We start from the raw sequence: 21,084 nt of genomic DNA, 5'->3' as shown, positions 1-21,084 counted from the left end.
TGGGAAAGGGCTCGTAATTAAGAGTTTCACAGTAAAGTCTACACCTGTTGTATTCGGCGCATGTGACAAATAACATTTCATTTGATTTGTATGAAAGATAAGAGTCACTCTGCACGCTGTTCAGTCCGCTCTACAAGTAGGTTCAGCTGGAGAAATGGTTGAACTCAAACGTAACTCAACTTTCCCTGATCGGAACCCCACTCTACTTGTTTGTGGTTCTTTTTTTATTTTCAATTCTTAGAGTTGTGACTGCTTGCCACATTCTTTAAGGCTATCTGACTGAAGGTGATAGAAGCACATTGGAGCTTTGTTGAAGCAGTGTAACTGAAGCAGCTGAGGACTTTCACAATTGAAGAAATTAAACGAAAGTGTTTTTGGCCCCCTGTCAAACACGATGTAGCGTTGGTATGAAAGATAAGAGTCACCCTGCACACTACTCAATTGGCTCCACAAATACGTTGAGCTGGGGAAATGGTTACACTCAAACTCAACTCTCCCTGATCGGATCTCCTCTCTACTTGTTTGTGGTTCTGTTAAGTTTAATTTAATAACAACTGCAGTCTCAACAGATGTAGCCTATAGGCGATTGTTCACAAAAGTGTCCATATATTTAATAGAAATGCTACATATTGTACACCCATAACACATATCGCCTAGCCTCTATGAAGTCAATATGAACTACTTACTAGAACTTCTACCTTTACTTTAGTCATATCTGTCTCTTAGATCGCAAATGTCACAGACACATACTTCATGTTGACTAATAGCAATTTTTGTGACAATTTAAAACCGATTAGCCCCATATGAAATATTTTTAACCGTTTTAAAGCATAGCCCAATCCATATAAACACATTGCCTGAACTCATATCTATTCGTATGACTGATGCAGAAATGATTTTATTGAAGTACCTGACATATTTATGTTTTTTATTTCAAATATGTAATCAGTGGAAATGAGCTGTTCCGAGTGCTGGCTGGCGACTTCAAATGGGTGCTGGCCAGTCAAATAATGGCGCAGACTGCTGTCCTATCTGTGTTACTGCATGTTACAGATTCCTCCCTTCAGTGAGTTGAACAGGAGTCAGGTTTGGGCACCCAGTCTTCAATTACTTCCCTTCAAACTGGTATAGATACCAAAGAAAAATCCAACTATAACTTTGTTTAAAGTGCTGTGGTTTATGGCCTGATCTAGGTCATATAATATTGCATATTAAAATATAAATATTATGATAATATTAGAAAAATGATAATACATAATCAAATGGAATGGCAGCATAAACAGATCATGTGTGTATATGTGTAGATGGCTTCTCTTTAAATCGTGAACAACTCGATTCAAACATTTGAATGAACTCCATTTGAGTGCAATTATTAGTGGTGAACACTGTGTTCAACCACATGTTCATAATCCCTTAATAGGCTGTAAACTCAGAGTAAGCAAATATCCCTCCTCATAAACACTATCTGACTGCTAGTGTTCAAAGCAGTCCAATGTGTGTGGGTGGTGTCTAAGAGTCAGAAAATATCCCTGGGTGGTGTAGTTGGTAACTTTAAATGGTGAAGAACACATTTCTTGCAGCCCAGTCACCATGATAGGTTCGGTGGTGTTGTTGCTAGTTTTCCTCCTTCTGTTCTTCTTCATCAGGGTCCGCAGACCTAAAAACTTCCCCCCAGGACCCTGTCCCCTGCCCATCCTCGGCAATCTGCTACAGCTGGACCATGTCAACCCCCTCAAAGACCTGGAAAGGGTAAGAACTTTACAAAAAATCCACAAACCGGGAAAAATTTGGTTTACACTGGGGTTATTTTTGTGTCATATACTGTATGTTGTCAGTGTTGTCACTGTATGTTGTTTGTGTCATATACTGCATGTTGAATAGTTACCAGTAATTTGGTTTTGTTTGAAGTTGCCCAAACTGTGTGCAGGATATATGGTTTTGTAACGTCCTTACAAACAACATAATGTTTTTAGAAGTCTTTCAACTAAAGCATCTTAGATACTAAATAAAATGCTATTGTGATTAATGTCAGATCAGCAACAGCCACTAAACTGTGACTGATCCAAAATAGGTCAAGTTCCAAAGGTTTTATCAGGCCTAAATCAGCAGTGTCTCTGCTTTTGAAACAAAGTCCACTTAGTTCACTATGTGTTTAGAGATACAGTATCCTTCATTGACAACCCTCAAAAAGGTTATTTATTTGTTTTGTTACAGATGTTTGTTCATCCATATTAATTTAACCCATATAGTGAGGATTGTCAATGATACAATACAATAACTTTTCAGAGGAGGTTGGTGGCACCTTAGTTGGGGAGGACGGGCTCGTGGTAAATGGCTGGAGCAGAATAGGTGGTATGGTATCAAATAAATCATTCCATTTGCTCCGTTCCAGCCATTATTATGTGCTGTCCTCCGCTGGAACTGTCAGTAGTTGCTATGGTTTAGTTTCATCTTCAGGTGTGTCTGACTTGTCACACAACTTACAGTTCAGCTTGGGAACTCTCTCTCCATCTCTCTACCTCTCTGTTTTCAGCTGAAGAGGCGCTATGGTAACGTGTTCAGTCTGTACATCGGATCACAGCCTGTCGTGGTTCTGAATGGCCTTGAGGCGGTTCGTGAGGCACTGGTGACACGCACAGCGGAATTTTCAGGGCGACCAAACCATCTCATGATCAGCGACATCACAGAAGGCAAAGGTACTGTGTTCTTGACCCCTAGTGTCCCCTAGGCTGGTCCTGGAATAGTTTTATCATTTGTGATATAATTGTATTGGTGTAGGTAGAGGTGACCTTAAATCAGTACAGATAATGCAGAGCACAAACACACACCGCCTTGTCAGTACTGTGTGAACTGCATATGTATCAGTGGAGGCTGTTGAGGGGAGGATGGCTAATAGTAATGGCTGGAATGGAGTCAATGGAATGGTATCAACCACATGGAAACCACATCTTTGATACCATTCCATTGACTCTATTCCAGCCATTATTATGAGCCGTCCTCCCCTCAGCAGCCTCCACTGGTACGTATGTACTGTATGTCTGTGTGTGTGTGTCTAACAGATAGTGATCATACTTCGTAACTCTCTTGAGTTGTGTTCTTAAAGAAATTCCCAGCCAGTGGTCCCAGTTGATTGGTGTTTACTCACTTGCATATATACTGTATATCAGACTGGGCATTTTGTAATCAAACATCATAACAATGTCAAAAATAGCACAAAATACAATAAATGTAAGTACCTGATGATAGACAAAAAGAAGCACATAAGATCTGCTGGATAGCAGTATGTTGACAACTGTAGATTTGTGATTTGTCTGTTAGCATGGAAATAACTGTGAATTAGCAGTGAGCTAACATGACCACTACATTTAGAGCATGCTAGCTAACTCACTTATAGAGCAGTCATGCATACAAAACCACATCACAGGAAGCCCCCCACAGGAAGCCCCCCAATATCTAATATACTGTTCACAGTACTGTACACAGTACCGGTGAAAAGTTTGGACACACCTACTCATTCAAAGGTTTTCTTTATTTTTTAAAACTATTTTCTACATTGTAGAACAAAAGTGAAGACATCAAAACTAGGAAATAACACATGGAATCATTTAGTAATCAAAAAACAAATTAAACAAATTAAAATATATATTTTTAAAGTAGCCACCCTTTGCCTTGATGACAGCTTTGCACACTCTTGGCATTCTCTCAACCAGCTTCACCTGGAATGCTTTTCCAACAGTCTTGAAGGAGTTCCCACATATGCTGAGCACTTCTTGGCTGCTTTCTCTTTACTCTGTGGTCCAACTCATCCCAAACCATCTCAATTGGGTTTAGGTTGGGTGATTGTGGAGGCAAGGTCATCTGATGAAGCAGTCCATCATTCTCCTTCTTGGTCAAAATGCCCTTACACAGCCTGGAGGTGTGTTGGGTCATTGTTCTGTTGAAAAACAAATCATAGTCCCCCTAAGTGAAAACCAGATGGGATGGCGTATTGCTGCAGAATACTGTCGCAGCCATGCTGGTTAAGTGTGCCTTGAATTCTAAATAAATCACAGACAGTGTCACCAGAAGTCTCTTCTTCTTATTGGTGTCCTTAAGTAGTGGTTTCTTTGCAGAAATCCGACCATGAAGGCCTGATTCACGCAATCTTCTCTGAACAGTTGATGTAGAGATGTGTCTGTTCCTTGAACTCTGTGAAACATTTATTTGGGCTGCAATCTGAGGTCCAGTGAACTCTAATGAACTTATCCTCTGCAGCAGAGGTAACTCTGGGTCTTCCTTTCCTGTGGTGGTCCTCATGAGAGCCAGTTTCATCATAGAGCTTGATGGTTTTGGCGACTGCACTTGAAGAAACTTTCAAAGTTCTTGAAATTTGCCAGAATTACTGACCTTCATGTCTTAAAGTAATGATGGACTGTCATTTCTCTTTGATTATTTGAGCTGTTCTTGCCATAATATGGACTTGGTATTTTACCAATTAGGGCTATCTTCTGTATACCCCCCTACCTTGTCACAACACAACTGATTAGCTCAAATGCATTATGATAGAAAGAAATTCCACAAATAAAATTTTAACAAGGGACACCTGTTAATGTAAATGCATTATAGGTGACTACCTCATGAAGCTGGTTGAGAGATTGCCAAGTGTGTGCAAAGCTGTCATTAAGGCAATGAGTGGTTACTTTGAAGAATCTCAAATATAAAATATATTTTAATTCGTTTAACAGTCTTTTGGTTACGACATGTTTCCATATGTGTTATTTCATAGTTTTCATGTCTTCACTATTTTTCTAGAATGTAGGAAATCGTAAAAATAAAGAAAAACCCTTGAATGAGTAGGTGTGTCCAAACTTTTGGCTGGAATTGTATATACATATATATCAAGTACATTTAGACGTCAGGAAATGTACATAGTGAACTCTTACACATTGTAATAGTATTTCAGAATGTGACCTACTGCTTGCATGTCAACATCAGACTGGGAAGAATCTTCCCGTATTTGCTAGCATAGCCAATGACAATAAACCTTATTGGCATCTAACTTGAACGAATCAATAGAAATACATAAACATTGAATACATATTTCTGCAGTGGCAAGTGGAAACATAACCAACCCTGTTTCATGTGTCATCAGGGGTCATCATGGCAGATTTTGGCTCCAGCTGGAGGGACCACCGACGCTTTGCTCTGACCACGCTGAGAAACTTTGGTCTGGGCAAACGCTCCATGGAAGAGCGCATCCTCGAGGAGGTCTCCCACATCTGCTCTGCGCTGGAGCGCAATGCTGGTACAGCCACACACAACGTACACACAACGTACCACATAGTCATCACCATTCCTATTCATGTCATTATCACCACATACTTAGTATCCGGACTAAAGTTCCCCTGATGCCTTGAGATGGATGAAATCATACCTTGAAGGCAGAACTCAGTGTGTCAGAGTGAGCAATGAGCTGTCGCCCACTCGTAGCTATGATGTGGGCGTGCCCCAAGGGTCAATACTGGGGCCCCTCCTGTTCAGCCTGTACATTAATGATCTGCCTTCTGTCTGTACTGGGTCTGAAGTTCAAATGTATGCAGACGATACAGTGATATATGTGCATGCAAAGAGCAAACAACAAGCTGCACAAGAACTCACTACTGTAATGGTCCAGGTTACAAAGTGGCTCAGTGACTCGTGTTTGCATCTCAATGTGAAAAAAACTATTTGCATGTTCTTCACAAAGAGGGCAACAGATGCTACTGAGTCAGATGTCTATGTGTCAGGGGAGAAGCTCCAGGTGGTATCCGATTTTAAGTACCTTGGCATCATACTTGATTCCAACCTCTCTTTTAAAAAGCATGTGAAAAAGGTAATTCAAATAACTAAATTCAATCTAGCTAATTTCCGATTTATACGAAAGTGTTTGACTACAGAGGTAGCAAAACTGTACTTCAAATCTATGATACTCCCCCACTTAACATACTGCTTGACTAGTTGGGCACAAGCTTGCTGTACAACATTAAAACCTATTCAGTCTGTCTACAAACAGGCTCTCAAAGTGCTTGACAGGAAGCCCAATAGCCATCATCATTGTCACATCCTTAGAAAGCATGAGCTCTTGAGTTGGGAAAATCTTGTGCAATACACCGACGCATGTCTTGTATTCAAGATCCTTAATGGCCTGGATCCCCCTCCACTCAATATTTTTGTTAAACAGAAAACCCTGACATATGGCAGCAGATCCACAAGGTCTGACATGAGAGGTGACTGTATAGTTCCCCTAAGGAAAAGCACCTTTAGTAAATTTGCATTCTCTGTGAGAGCTTCCCATGTCTGGAATACACTGCCATCAGACACACATAACTGCACCACATATCACACTTTCACAAAATGCTTGAAGACATGGCTAAAGGTCAATCAGATTTGTGAACATGGTCCCTAGCTGTGTGTTGCCACTTTCCATGTTGTCTGTTGTCTGTAGCTTGTGAGGTGTGGAAACACTTTGTTGCTTTTATGAATTTTGTCTTGCTGCTTTTTGTTCTATGTTGCTCTGTCTGTATGCTACGTCTTGCTTGTCCTATGTTGCTCTGTCTGTATGCTATGTCTTGCTTGTCCTATGTTTCTATGTCTTGCTTGTTCTATGGTGCTATTGTCTATATTGTAATTGTTTTTAATAACCTGCCCAGGGACTGCGGTTGAAAATTAGCCGGCTGGCTAAAACCGGCACTTTTACTGAAACGTTGATTAATGTGCACTGTCCCTGTAAAAATAAAATAAACTAAACTAAACTAAACTAAATATCAACCAATTACATTTACAATATTTACAGTGTTGTATTAACATTGGGTATACAGTAAAGAATGTTGTCATTTTTACTCTACCTATCCTATCAGTGTGTTCAATTTTGGAAGCTCTGTGATCGGTGCTCTTATCTTGTCTGTGTGTATTGCCTGGTGCGGTGATGATCGTTGCTGTGTCCTGGCAGGCAGTTCGATGGACCCTCAGCACCTGTTCCATCTAGCAGCATCTAACATCATCTGCTCACTGATTTACGGGGAAAGGTTTGAATACGACAACCCAGTCTTCCTCACCCTCATCAGTAGGATACAGGATTTAACCAAAATTGCTATCGGACCTTGGGCCATGGTACAGAACACTATTATCACTACTACTGCTGCTACTCCACTACTTTTAATTGAAATAATGATAATATAATAATATAATAATAATATATATAAATCATAATAGAAAACCAGTGTCGTTCCACCGATAGAGTGCCTTTTATGTCCCTCAGCCATTACATGTGTACATTTTTATGAAACACTCAATTGAACATTTCGATCACATACATCTATGCTCCAACTAAACTAATCCACGTAAAAACAATCCAATAGTGTCGAGGAAATATTGAATTAAATATTTCTCAGATACCGGAACTTGTAAATTCAAATAGACTTTATTAAAAAAGTAACAGAAGCCGAGCATGGAACAACTGAAAATCTCTTGTTTTAGACCTCAGGTTTTATAGATTTCCACCTTCAGATAACACACACAATCACTCCTCTCTGTGTAAATGATTAACACCCCTTGGCCTCTTTCGACACCTTTATCTTCCCATTTCAATTCTTGCTTGTTAATGCCCACATCTGACTTATCTTTGTTTATCACAGTTTAGATTATATTGGTGGCGACACCCCAGTTTGAACACAAAAAATAAAACATTTATTGCATATATACAGTGGGGAGAACAAGTATTTGATACACTGACGATTTTGCAGGTTTTCCTACTTACAAAGCATGTAGACGTCTGTATTTTTTTTAATCATAGGTACACTTCAACTGTGAGAGATGGAATCTAAAACAAAAATCCAGAAAATCACATTGTATGATTTTGGAGTAATTAATTAGCATTTTGCCCATTATTTATTTAAAAATTCTACAATCTCTGTCAAATTGGTTGTTTATCATTGCTAGACAACCATTTTTACGTATTGTCATAGACTTCAAGTAGATTTAAGTCAAAACTGTAACTCGGTCTCTCAGGAACATTCACTGTTTGGTACGTCAACTGCTTGGCGTCCGACCGCAAGGCGCTACAGAGGTCAGTGCGTATGGACCAGTTCATCATAGGGGCCAAGCTTCCTGCCATTCAGGACCTCTATACCAGTTGGTGTCAGAGGAAGGCCCTAAAAATGGTCTAAGACTCCAGCTAGTCGTAACCTGTTCTCTCGGCTACCACACGGCAATCAGTACGGGAGTGCCAAGTATAGGTCCAAATGGCACCTTAACAGCTTCTACCACTAAGCCATTAGACTGCTAAACAGTTAACCAAATGGCTATCCAGACTATTTGCATTGAGCCCTTTTTTATGCTACTCGCTGTTTATTATCTATGCATAGTCACTTTATCCTTGCCTACATGTACATATTACCTAAATATATCTCGACTAACCTGTACCACCGCACATTGACTCGGTACTGGTAACCCGTGTACAGTTGAAGTCGGAAGATTACATACACTTAGGTTGGAGTCATTAAAACTCGTTTTTCAACCACTCCATGATTTTCTTGTTAACAAACTATAGTTTTGGCAAGTCGATTAGGACATCTACTTTGTGCATGACACAAGTAATTACTTTTTTACAAAATTACACTATCCCAAAGACACTCTATTTGTTGAATGACACATATTGTTTTTTGTTGTAATCCGCCTGAGATCAAAAGAAGGCTGCAAGACACTAATTTATTTTGCTAAACATTTATAGATATATTGCTCTATGTCTCTTTGACCTGCTGATCTATCTCTTGTAGCTCTATGATATCATACCTGCCCTGAGGGTCCTACCCTTGCCCTTCAAGAAAGCTTTCCACATCTATGATGAAATCAAAGAACATGCACAGAAGGCTGTGACCAGCCACAAAAGTTCAAGGGTCTCAGGAGAGCCCAGGGACCTCATTGACTGCTACCTTGACCAGATTGACATGGTAATGAATCAGGAGAGAAATATAACTATGCAAGTTCAGTAAATAGAGACATTTTCAAAGTAGGTCAAACTTAGTAGTTGTGTTGTGCTGGCGCTCTAACCAAACATTGGGTTCTAAGTCCTAGGAATGTGTCTGTGTCTGTGTTTGTGTATGTCTCAGACTGGTGATGGAGGCTCCACATTTAATGACGTTCAGATGGTGTTTCTACTAATTGATCTTTTCATTGCTGGGACAGACACCACTTCCAACACCCTCCGCTGTGCCATGCTACACCTGATGACCAACCAACACATACAGGGTGAGTAAATACACATACAACACATATACTGGGACACATTTTGTATATGGTACACAAAGAGTGTGTGTGTTCCAGAACGCTGTCACCGTGAAATTGAGGACGTTCTTGAGGGACGTTCATATGCCTTGTTTGAGGACCGACACGCCATGCCGTATGTTCAAGCGATGATCCACGAGTCACAGCGGATGGCTGACACTGTTCCTCTTAGCGTGTTCCATATGACCTCCTGCAACACACAACTACAAGGCTACCAGCTGCCCCAGGTGAGCATGGACATGACAACTGATACTCTTACGTAACCATTTAACTAGCATACTGATTTTGCTACACTCGTTTTGTCTTGGTGTCCTAGGCCTTGCTAAATGGTCTGTAACCTGATTTAATGTGTGCATTACTGTAAGAAGTAAACGTATGCGGACCAGGTGTTGAATGCATGTGCCCCAGGAGACAGCCGAGTTCTGAGTTCAGGGCCAGCTCCTTCTTGACCTCTTGAGTCTGCCAGCCCAAGAGTATTATCAGTTGTTGTTCAAAGTGGTGACCAAATTACATATAAGCAAAAAGAAGCCTCTAAAATATGTCCAAAAATAAAGACTAGCAGGCGGAGAAGCTCCGTAAACACCTCTCTCACGGATTGACTATCCCCTTGAATGCCTGCACTGTTGTGCTTAAGGACCCGGTTGCTGCTGCCCCCAAAGTGTGGAAGTGGTAGTGTGTAGTGTCTATGTACTACCACTAAACTACTCCCCATATCATAACAATATGCTGCCACTGGTGACCTTAGAACCCTAACATAAAGACGACACCGCTCACATCGCGCGCGTTGCAAAATAAATGTACACATACATGTTATTCAATCATTGCACCCACACTGCTCGCGCGCGTCAACAAGAGTCTGCGTAGCCAGGCGCTAAAATAGAACTTGGTTCTATTTGTGATGCTTGACGTGCTGCAAGTTCCGCCTCTCCCATCTCCTAATTGTTTTTTAGGAGCATATACCCACATGGGTGATTGAAAGATGAACTGAGGATCACACTCCAGTCCAGTTGGTGGTGATAATGCACCTTAAAGCTGGTTGCCAACCTCCATATAAAGTCCAAAGAAGAAGAAGAAGCCTGAAGGAGGAGCGATTACTAGAAACAAACTCAGTTTACCCTTTTATCTGTGGGTTAATTCTCTCTTTCTCCAGTTCTCACCCTAACTACACTTTCCTCTTTGGTTCCAGGGCACGATGGTGATTCCTAACTTGTCCTCTGTGCTCCATGAAGAGGGCCAGTGGAAGTTCCCTCAGGAGTTCAACCCTGACAACTTCCTCAATGAGGATGGCGAATTTGTGAAACCAGAGGCCTTTCTGCCATTCTCAGCAGGTACAGAGAGAGAGGTAGAGCTAGAGGGAGATAGAGAGAGAGGATGCATAGAGATTGAACAAGAGAGATTATGTTGATATAAGTCATATAAGAGTGTGTATATTGCATTCGGAAAGTATTCAGACCCCTTGACTTTTTCCACATTTTGTTACGTTACAGCCTTATTCTAAAATAGTTTTTTTTTTACAGAAATCTATACACAATACCTAATAGTGACAAAGCGAAAATAGGCTTTTCAAAATGTTTGCAAATGTTGTAAAAAAAAAAGAAAAGTTTTTTGTAGAAATGGCTGGTCCACTATGTTTATTAGAGCATGTGTAGGAGTGTGTTGTCAACATAAATAACTGTGTTTGTGTGTTTGTGTTCCCCAGGCTCTCGTGTATGCCTGGGAGAAGGGTTAGCGCGCACAGAGCTCTTTCTGATACTGGTGACCTTACTTCGACGTTTCCAATTTGTCTGGCCTGAACAAGAAGGTGCGCCTGACTTCCGCAAGGTTTTTGGCCTTGCACAGGCGCAAAAACCCTACCGCCTAGGAGTGCGCCTGAGGAGCAGCCAGTGATGGTGAACTACCGACAGTTTTTACTGAGAAGCTATATCACTAAAGCAGCACATTAAACAATGCTGTACCCTCCATTGAGTGCCTTGTAGTTTTTGCTAACCAATTTTGTGACCTGTGATGGACAGTCGAAATCAAATGACCTCTTTTCATGCATAACATATGAACCTCCTCAACAGGTAAACATCATGTAACATGTAAAATTATAAATGGGATAGTGATTTTTGTGTATCATTTTCTCCCACCCATGATTCTTCAAACCACATTCCATACAGAGACACAGTAAACAGACCCAGACATATATAAGATGCAAACATTTCTAATGAAACTAGAGAATAGAATGAAATGTAAGTCCTAAAAACAATGCTCAAACAAAACAACCATCTAAGTATTTTTATTTCTTTATAATTTATTAATTTTAAAAGAAAATGCTCATAGCCCTCTGAACATACAGAACACTACTGGACTGTAGAAACGGTATATGCAAAGGTGTGTAAAAGTAATCTTTAAGGCCTAGATCAAACTATATGAACAAATTGTTCGTTTTTTCAAAGCACAAGTTAATCCTCTTTTATTTTTGATATTAAATGGAGTCACATTGAGATAAAACTCTTCTACAAATTAAATACATTTTAATTAGTCACGTGCGCCGAATACAACAGGTGTAGGTAGACCTTACAGTGAAATGCTTACTTACGAGCCCCTAACCAACAATGCAGTTTTAAAAAATATGGATAAGACTAAGAAATAAAAGTAACAAGTAATTAAAGAGCAGCAGTAAAATAACAATAGCGAGACTATATACAGGGGGGTACTGGTACAGAGTAACCGGGCACTTGAGGTAATATGTGCCAATATCTCCCAAAGGAGATGTGGGTGTGGAGTCAGACGCAGGAGAAAGCAAGTTACGAAAAGGGTGTTTAATAAACAAGTCCAAATAACAGGAAACAGGACTACAACAGTAGCCTCAAACCACCCAGACACCGTCTGGGGGAGGAAAAACACACCTGTTAAACAGAACCCAAACAAACGCAACCCAATGACAGCAAACGAAACAATCCCAAACAAAACCCAGAGGAAATGGCGAGATTTAAATACCCCCCCCCCCCTAATTACCCAAATAGAACACAGGTGAAACACAAGACAGACATACCCAAATGAAAAGGAAAAAGGATCGGTGGCAGCTAGTAGACCGGTGACGACGACCGCCGAGCGCAGGGAGAGGAGCCACCTTCGGTGGAAGTCGTGACAATATGTACAAGAGAGCCCTGTATAAGTTCCAAATACAACCCAAAACACAAATAAAACCCAACAGCCCTACAAAACACACTATAATAAAACATAATACACAACACTACATATATTTAAGAAAAGCAATTGCATTCTGTAACATAAACGTCTCCAATCAATCATTTAAAATGCCTGAAAGGCACCAGAATATCGAATTGCAAGGAATTTTGTGTATTGTTCCATACATATGGGCAAAAAAATAAAAGCATATTTTCCCAATTCTTTGGAGACCATAGGGATCTCCAGAGTTAAACATCACTGAGAACGGGTTTGGTCATTTGTACATCTAAAATTAATCAATGAAGTAATGTACAGAGCAAGTTTCTACAAGCCTAAATAAATAAAAGAGAGTGCAGTTCTCTTCTTACAGACAGATAGGTCCATCCTACATGTTTGTACAGAATACAATGAGTCCTAAAACCGTCCCCAGTGTATAAATAATGACACCATAGTATATTACAGGGAGAACTGTTGTTTGAACAATCTTACTTCTATTTTCAAAACTGAGGTAGGATTTATTTCCATATAAAAAACAATCGTAGTTCTCAGCTTCTTTGTCAAGTTTTCAATTTGTGTTTCAAAAGACAAATTGACATCAAGCCAGATACCCAAGTACTTATAGTGAGAAACTTTCTCAATTTGGGCTCCATTTGGAGTACGCAAGTCCTCATGGTCAACATTATGAGACCTAGAGAACAGCATAAACTTGGTTTTATTTGCATTTAACACTCATTTAAGATCAGTAAGTGATTTTTGGATTTTTGGAAGAGGCACATGAATAAATTACTGTGTCATCTGCATAGAGAGGAATGCTACAGGTGTTACCACTATTTTCCAAGGTCATTTATAAACAACATGAACAATAATGGCCCCAAAATCTAACCCTGGGGTACCACTTCAAGTTGTTCAAGAAATTCGGATTTAACCCCGTCTATCACTAAGATCATTCTGAAACCACAAACAGGCATCAGGGCCAAGGCCTAACACAGACAAATAACTCAATAAGATAGAATGATCAAGGATTCAAGAATCTTAGCTAGACAAGAAACTTGATATGGGACGATAGTTGTCAAGACCATAACAATCACCTCCCTTGTTTAGTGGCAGCACATAAGCTGATCTCCACACTTTAGGAATATTTCCAGTGAACATGTTAAACTAATGCTGTGGGTTATTGAAACAACAATGAGGGATGCAGCACACTTGAACAGACCTGGATCCAAATGGTCGGGCCCTGTAGATGTATTCATATCTAATGCCAACAACACATCAAGGACTTCATTGTCTGTGAATTTCCAAAAGGAAAAAAACCTTGACCGACATTTTCAAAATTATTCAGTAAAATTCTCCCATCAACATCCAGTACATTGTCACAGCGAGTAGGTTTTTGAATTATATCAAAGAGAGAGCCTGCAGAAATAAAATGTTGATTAAATGAATTATTATTATTATAATTACTAATATTATAATTATTCCAATGTTATCAGTAATCGGGCCAGACTCTACATTAATTTGTGAGGGAAGAGTAGAGGAAGTACAACCCTTTAATGATTTTGCAGTTTTCCAGAATTTATATGGATTTCCAGTACAGTCAGCTAGTGTTAATATAGTAATCAGATGTTGCTTTTCGAAGTTTTACACATAGATTTCTCAATTTTCGAAAGGATTGCCAGTCCCGGCCGGAGTCAGTACTTCTAGCCATGGCCCAGGCAGCATCTCATTTGCGTATGAACTCAGATAATTCTGGTGTGAACCAAGGGTTCAATCTATTTTGAACTCTCCGTTTTTTAAACGGGGCATGCTTATCTGCAATGTTGTTAAAAACAGTAATAAAGTGATTTAGAGCCGATTCAGAATCTGGTATAGCTTAGATACTATTAAGATCACCATTGAGATCATGTAAAAATGCTTGTTCACTACATTTTTTAAATTTCTCCTTGTAATAAATCATTGTTTTGCACTATGAGTCCTAACATCTCTAATGCAAAAAAATAGGACAGTGATCACTACTATCCAAGGAGGAAACATCACTAGCCACATATTTCTCTGGAGTATTTGTAAACATAAGATCAATTAATGTTGATTTCGTAGAATCTCTCAGATTTGGACATGTGGGTTTGGTAATCAACTGTGTGAGGTTTAGGTTATTACAAAAATCCTTTAAATAGTTGGAGTCTTGGGTTCCCCAGGACAGGTTAAAGTCACCTATGACAAACTATTCAGAAGTAGACAAATAAGCTATTAAGTCAGTGAGACTAATTAACAAACATTTCTTAGCAGGGGTGGGCGGTAGACTCCCAGAACAGTTACTTTAGAATTACAACTTAGTTGAAGACTTAAATTCAAATAGTTTAGGACTCGCCTTTAAAAGAGACATAGAAAGTATATTTTTGTATAGATAGCAACACCACCACTTTTGCCCATCCTATTGTCACGGTTTTCATGTGGTGAAGGAGAGTCGGACCAAAATGCAGCGTGTATATTGCGATCCATGTTTAATCACACAAGTAACACGAATCCAAAATACAAACTCTACAAAACAATAAACGTAGTGAAAACCGAAACAGCCTTAACTGGTGCAAACTAACACAGACTAAGGCCATCAAGACACTCAGGACAATCACCCACAATACAACCAAAGAATATGGCTGCCTAAATATGGTTCCCAATCAGAGACAACGATAAACACCTGCCTCTGATTGAGAACCACTTCAGACAGCCATAGACTAACCTAGAACACCCCACTAAGCTACAATCCCACTATCTACACACCACATACAAAAACCCATGTCACACCCTGGCCTGACCAAATACATGAAGAAAAACACAAAATACTACGACCAGGGCGTGACACCTATCAGCCCTGAAAACTTGAAAACCATCAATAGTAACCTCAGAATCCACAATTTTCTCAGATAACCATGTTTCTGATGAACAAAAAATATCTGGATCTGTCTGCGAAGCCCAGATCTTGATGTAGTCCATTTTTTTTGTAAAAGGCTGCGAACATTTGGGTGCATAAATTTAAAACCTTTTTGTGCTTTGAAATCACTGGGAGAGTGTCAAAATAAAAGCCGGATCATTACCTGCCAACCTATTATTCATAACCAAAGGCTGCAACGCAATGGAAATGAAATTGACCCCAATCCGCCCTGCATATTGTTAATCTATCACTGTTTGCTGGGGGCGTAATAATAGTAGAGATTACCTGAGACAGTAGCGGCTTCACTTTACAGTACAAATTTGTAAAAGTGCTAATGGCAGTACCCTCCTTTCTAGACATAGCAAGGATAGTAAAAGAGTATAACAATCCATTTCTTAGAGCTGTCTTGTAGTGATTAGATAGTGTCCACGGGCCAAGGTGATTTGAGTGAATTCCATCATCCCTGAAAAGTATTTTCGGTTGCCAAAAGGTATCAAAATTGTCAATAAAAGTAATTCCTAAGGTTTGACAGTAGACTTTCAGCCAGTCATGGAGTGCTAGCAGTCTCCTGAATCTGCCATTTCTATGACCCAATGGAGGAAGAGGGACAGAGATGAACGGACACTTATTTAAGTCTTTCAGCTTGTTAACAAGGTCGATAAAATGTGTTTTAAGCTGCTCCGATCTGGCCAACTTATCTCTTCTATATATCCTATATGGATCTGACCCTTTTTTCAATTTTCGCCTAAAATGACATACCCAAATCTAACTGCCTGTAGCTCAGGACCTAAAACAAGGATATGCATATTCTTGATACCATTTGAAAGGAAACACTTTGAAGTTTGTGGAAATGTAAGATGAATGTAGGAGAATATAACATATTAGATCTGGTAAAAGATAATACAAAGAAAAAAACAGTTTTTTTTTTTATTACCATCATCTTTGAAATGCAAGAGAAAGGCCATAATGTATTATTCCAGCCCAGGCACAATTTAAATTTTGGCCACTAGACGGCAGCAGTGTATGTGCAAAGTTTTAGACTGATCTTTTGAAAATGTTGTATCAAGACTGCCCAAAAGTGCCTATTGGTTTATTAATACATTTTCAAGTTCCTAATTGTGCACTCTCCTCAAACAATAGCATGGTATTATTTCACTGTAAAAGCTAATGTAAATTGGACAGTGCAGTTAGATTAATAGGAATTCAAGCTTTCTGCCCATGTCAGATATGTCTATGTCCTGGGAAATGTTCATGTTACTTACAACCTCATGCTAATCACATTAGCCTACGTTAGATTATCCATCCAGTGGGGGGACACCGATTCTGTAGAGGTTAATGTAATTTGATCTTGACATACACTACCGTTCAAAAGTTTGGGGTCACTTAGAAATGTCCTTGTTTATGAAATAAAAGCACATTTTTTGTCCATTAAAATAACATAACATTGATCAGAAATACAGTGTAGACATTGTTAATGTTGTAAATGACTATTGTTGCTAGAAACAGAGAGAAGCACGAGATTGAACTTCACTGAACTTTCTAGAGTTTTCCTTGTTAGTTAACAATATCAACATTTCCCTATACTGTGGCAATTGTGATTGAATCAATGCAATTTTAGTCACTTTCAATGCAACATACAGAAACAAAACAAACAATGCAAAACTAACTATGTGAAACTGGCTACGCAAGAGACTTTGTTGTAGGCAGAACGCAAGCAGTACTCAGCACATTCTTTCTACACATGCCAGTGCGGCATAACCAATCAAATCAAATCAAAGTTTATTTGTCACGTGTGCTGAATTCAACAGGTGTAAACCTTACAGTGAAATGCTTACTTTCAGGCTCTAACCAGTGGTGCGAAAAAAAAGTATGTGTGTGTGTGTGTGTGTGTGTGGTAGGTAAGCAAAGAAATAAAACAACAGTAAAAAGACATTTGAAAAAAAGAGTAGCAAGGCTATATACAGACACCTGTTAGTCAGGCTTATTGAGGTAGTATGTACATGTAGGTATTGTTAAAGTGACTATGCACATATGATGAACAGAGAGTAGCAGAAGCGTAAAAAGAGGGGTTGGCGGGTGGTGGGACACAATGCAGATAGCCCGGATAGCCAATGTACTGGAGCACTGGTTGTTCGGGCCAATTTAGGTAGTATGTACATGAATGTATAGGACCAATGCCAAATCTTTTTAGTTTCCTAAGGGGAAATAGGCTTTGTCGTGCCCTCTTCACGACTGTTTTGGTGTGTTTGGACCAATCTAAATTGTTGTTGATTTGGACACCAAGGAATTTGAACCTCTTAACATTACATTTAAGTCATTTAGCAGACGCTCTTATACATTAACGTGATCGGCGCTCCTTTTCCTGTAGTCCACAATCATCTCCTTAGTCTTGGTTACGTTGAGGGAGAGGTTGTTATTCTGGCACCACCCGGCCAGGTCTCTGACCTCCTCCCTATAGGCTGTCTCGTCGTTGTCGGTGATCAGGCCTACCACTGTTGTGTCGTTGTAACGGCGTTCTTCGTTTGTAGAAAGAGAGTCGGACCAAAATGCAGCGTGGTGGTTACTCATGACTTTAATGAAAAAAGTGACACATGAAATAACTATACAAATACAAAAACAACAAACGGAACGTGAAACCTAATTACAGCCTATCTGGTGAAACTACACAGAGACAGGAACAATCACCCACGAAATACACAGTGAAACCCAGGCTACCTAAATACGGTTCCCCATCAGAGACAACAAGAATCACCTGACTCTGATTGAGAACCGCCTCAGGCAGCCAAGCCTATACTAGACACACCCCTAATCAACCACAATCCCAATGCCTACAAAAACCCCAATAAGACAATACAATAACCCCATGTCACACCCTGGCCTGAACAAATAATTAAAGAAGACACAAAATACTAAGACAAAGGCGTTCTTTCTCCCACACTTGTTTCACCCTCTGTGTGTTGACGGCAGAAAAGGACCTTAAAGTATAAAAAACAGACTTACAGACATTTTCCTTTGTGGGAAAAATTCATTCTTTCAATGACAGACACATCAGGGTTCAGAATATTTTACATTTTAATTTTACCTTTATTTAACCAGGCAAGTCATTTAAGAACATATTCTTAGTTTCAATGACGGCCTGGGAACAGTGGGTTAACTGCCTGTTCAGGGGCAGAACGACAGATTTGTACCTTGTCAGCTCGGGGGTTTGAACTCGCAACCTTCCGGTTACTAGTCCAACCAATAGGCTACGCTGCCGTCCCATATAATGTCTTACTTGTAGGAAGGGGAAAAAGTCCTGCTTTGGGAGTTCATATTTCTCGACCATCTGCTCAAATGACAATAAAACACTATCAGCAAATAAGTCTTTTAGTCTGCGTATGCCCTTATTAAGCCAAAAGTTAAAGCCAGCATCCAGCAATCATGGACTAAAATCTGCGTTGTTAAGAATTGGGGTAAGAGCAGAGGTTAGTTTGGACCTTCCCAGGAAGCGTTGAACTGACCTCCATACTTTGAGTGTGTTAAGTGTAACGGGATTATTGCAGTGATTTTCTACAGACTTGAAACTTCTGAAAAATAAAATATCCTGTAAGGTGTATTTTGAAAGAGAAGTCTCAATGTCTAACCAAATAGAGGAGTCATCATTTGTGATCCAGTCAGAAATATAACAAAGGTGGGCACACCATTGATATAACCTGATATTGGGCAGGTCCAAGCCGCCCATAGAACATGGCAGCTGCAATATTGCCATCTTAAGTCTTGGCTTGCGTTTACTCCATATAAAGGAACTTAGCCATCCATTTACATCCTTTTTACCTTATTGGAGAGTAATACTGGGATCATTTGGATTGGGTAAAGTAGTCTAGGTAAAATGTTCATTTTCAAGAGGGATATTCTACCCAACCAAGAAATCAGGAGAGAGTTCCAGTGCTCCAGATCCTGTCTTATTGTATCAAACAAGGGAACAAAATTGGCTCTGTACATTTGCTGGAATTTAGGAGTTACAAATATACCCAGATACATGAAACCTGAGGGAGACCATTTAAAAGGGAAGGGGGGAGAAGTATTAGGTACAGAGTGTAGGCTACCAAGTGGAATAGCCTCTGACTTAGTTAGGTTAATCTTGTAGCCTGAGAATTCGCTGAATAATTCAATAATATTAATAAGAGATGTAATTGAAGTCTTGGGACTAGAGATGAATATCAGGACATCATCCGCATACAAGCTTATTTTATGGTGAACATCACCAATGAGCAGCCCCTGTATAGCAGGCGTTACCCTGATGGCCTCGGCCAGTGGTTCCATAACGAGTGCAAAGAGGAGAGGGGACAAAGGACAGCCCTGTCTGGTACCTCTGTGTATAGAGAAGCTATTTTACCTTAGCCCAATAGTAAGGACAGCAGCCTGAGGATCATCATATAAAACTTTCACCCATTTTATAAAGTTGTCCCCTAGACCAAATTTATTTAGAGCAAATAATAGATAAGGCCACTCCACACGATCAAATGCTTTCTCAGCACCTAGGGAGAGCACAAGACCATCCATAGCACTTTGTTGGTAGGCTTGAATTACATTAAGAAGCCGTCTGACATTGTTGCATGACTTACGGCCCTTAATGAAGCCAGTTTGGTCTCCTTTCACAATTAGTGGCAGTGAAGCCTCTAATCTTGTGGCTAGAATTTTAGAAAGCAATTTTCTATCCACATTCAGATGGAAAATTGGTCTGTACGAGGAACAAGACTCTGGACATTTTCCCATTTTGAGAATAAGTGATATGTTGGCTTCTCTCAGCGTTTGAGGGAGCTGGTCATTTGAAAATGAGTGGTTAAACATATCACGCAATGGCTCAAGGATCAGGCCATGGAACTCTTTATAGAACTCACTACAAAACCTGTCTGGTCCTGGGGCCTTACCATTTTGCAGATTCTTATTAATTGCGAACATTATCTCTTCCTCGGTAATAGGGGCATTAAGGAGAGACCTCTGTTCTTCGGAGATAGTAGGGAGCTCAATCTTACAAAAGAAGTTCTCCATTAATTTGGGTGCATCCTTTGGCAGTTCTGAGGCATAAAGGTTTGTAGAAAATTTCTTAAATGACTCATTTATCAATTTATTTTCATATAAATGATTCCCATCAGAATCTGTAATAGTTGCAATGGACTGAGAGTCAGATCTCTTTTTAGCTAGGTATGCCAAGTACTTTCCTGGCTTATCGCCATGTTCATATAGCTTTTGCCTGACAAATCTCATTTTCTTTTCAACGTCCTGTGTTAGGAGAGAGTCCAACATTGATCTAATGACTGATATTTCCTTTAATAGGGCAGGAGTGGGAGTTTTAATGTAGTCCTTCTCTTTAGTTCCTAATTCACCCTCTAACGTTTTTTGCTTTTCACGCTTTTTCCGTCTCTTAGTAGCTGTGTATGACATAATCAGACCCCTGGCATACACTTTACAGGTCTCTTAGTGGCTGTGTATGACATAATCAGACCCCTGGCATACACTTTACAGGTCTCTTAGTGGCTGTGTATGACATAATCAGACCCTTGGCTTACGCTTTACAGGTTTCCCAAAGGAGCGAGGGGTTATCTGTTGATTGAGAGTTAATAGAGAAGAATGCTTTAAACTCTGTAATAAAATATGATGTGAATGTATGGTCTTTACGAATGGTTGTATTCAACCTCCAATGTCTT

At 39.8% G+C, this 21,084-nt stretch overlaps 1 protein-coding gene across 1 annotated transcript; it reads left to right on the top strand.

Moving 5' to 3' along the window:
* The first annotated feature begins 1,477 nt into the window (after window positions 1-1,477).
* On the top strand, window positions 1,478-11,259 carry LOC124033708 (vitamin D(3) 25-hydroxylase-like). The gene is made up of 9 exons (XM_046345901.1): window positions 1,478-1,749; window positions 2,534-2,696; window positions 5,132-5,284; window positions 6,968-7,128; window positions 8,793-8,966; window positions 9,126-9,264; window positions 9,340-9,527; window positions 10,487-10,628; window positions 11,000-11,259. The coding sequence occupies exons 1-9, from the start codon at window positions 1,591-1,593 to the stop codon at window positions 11,185-11,187; spliced, it is 1,467 nt and encodes a 488-aa protein (XP_046201857.1). The 5' UTR covers window positions 1,478-1,590; the 3' UTR covers window positions 11,188-11,259.
* The last annotated feature ends 9,825 nt before the right edge of the window (window positions 11,260-21,084 follow it).

This window comes from Oncorhynchus gorbuscha, linkage group LG04 (assembly GCF_021184085.1).
Source record: "Oncorhynchus gorbuscha isolate QuinsamMale2020 ecotype Even-year linkage group LG04, OgorEven_v1.0, whole genome shotgun sequence".
In the NCBI taxonomy this organism is placed as follows: domain Eukaryota; kingdom Metazoa; phylum Chordata; class Actinopteri; order Salmoniformes; family Salmonidae; genus Oncorhynchus; species Oncorhynchus gorbuscha.
The sequence above is the reverse complement of the archived record's forward strand: the minus strand, read 5'-3'. Positions and strand labels throughout refer to the sequence as shown.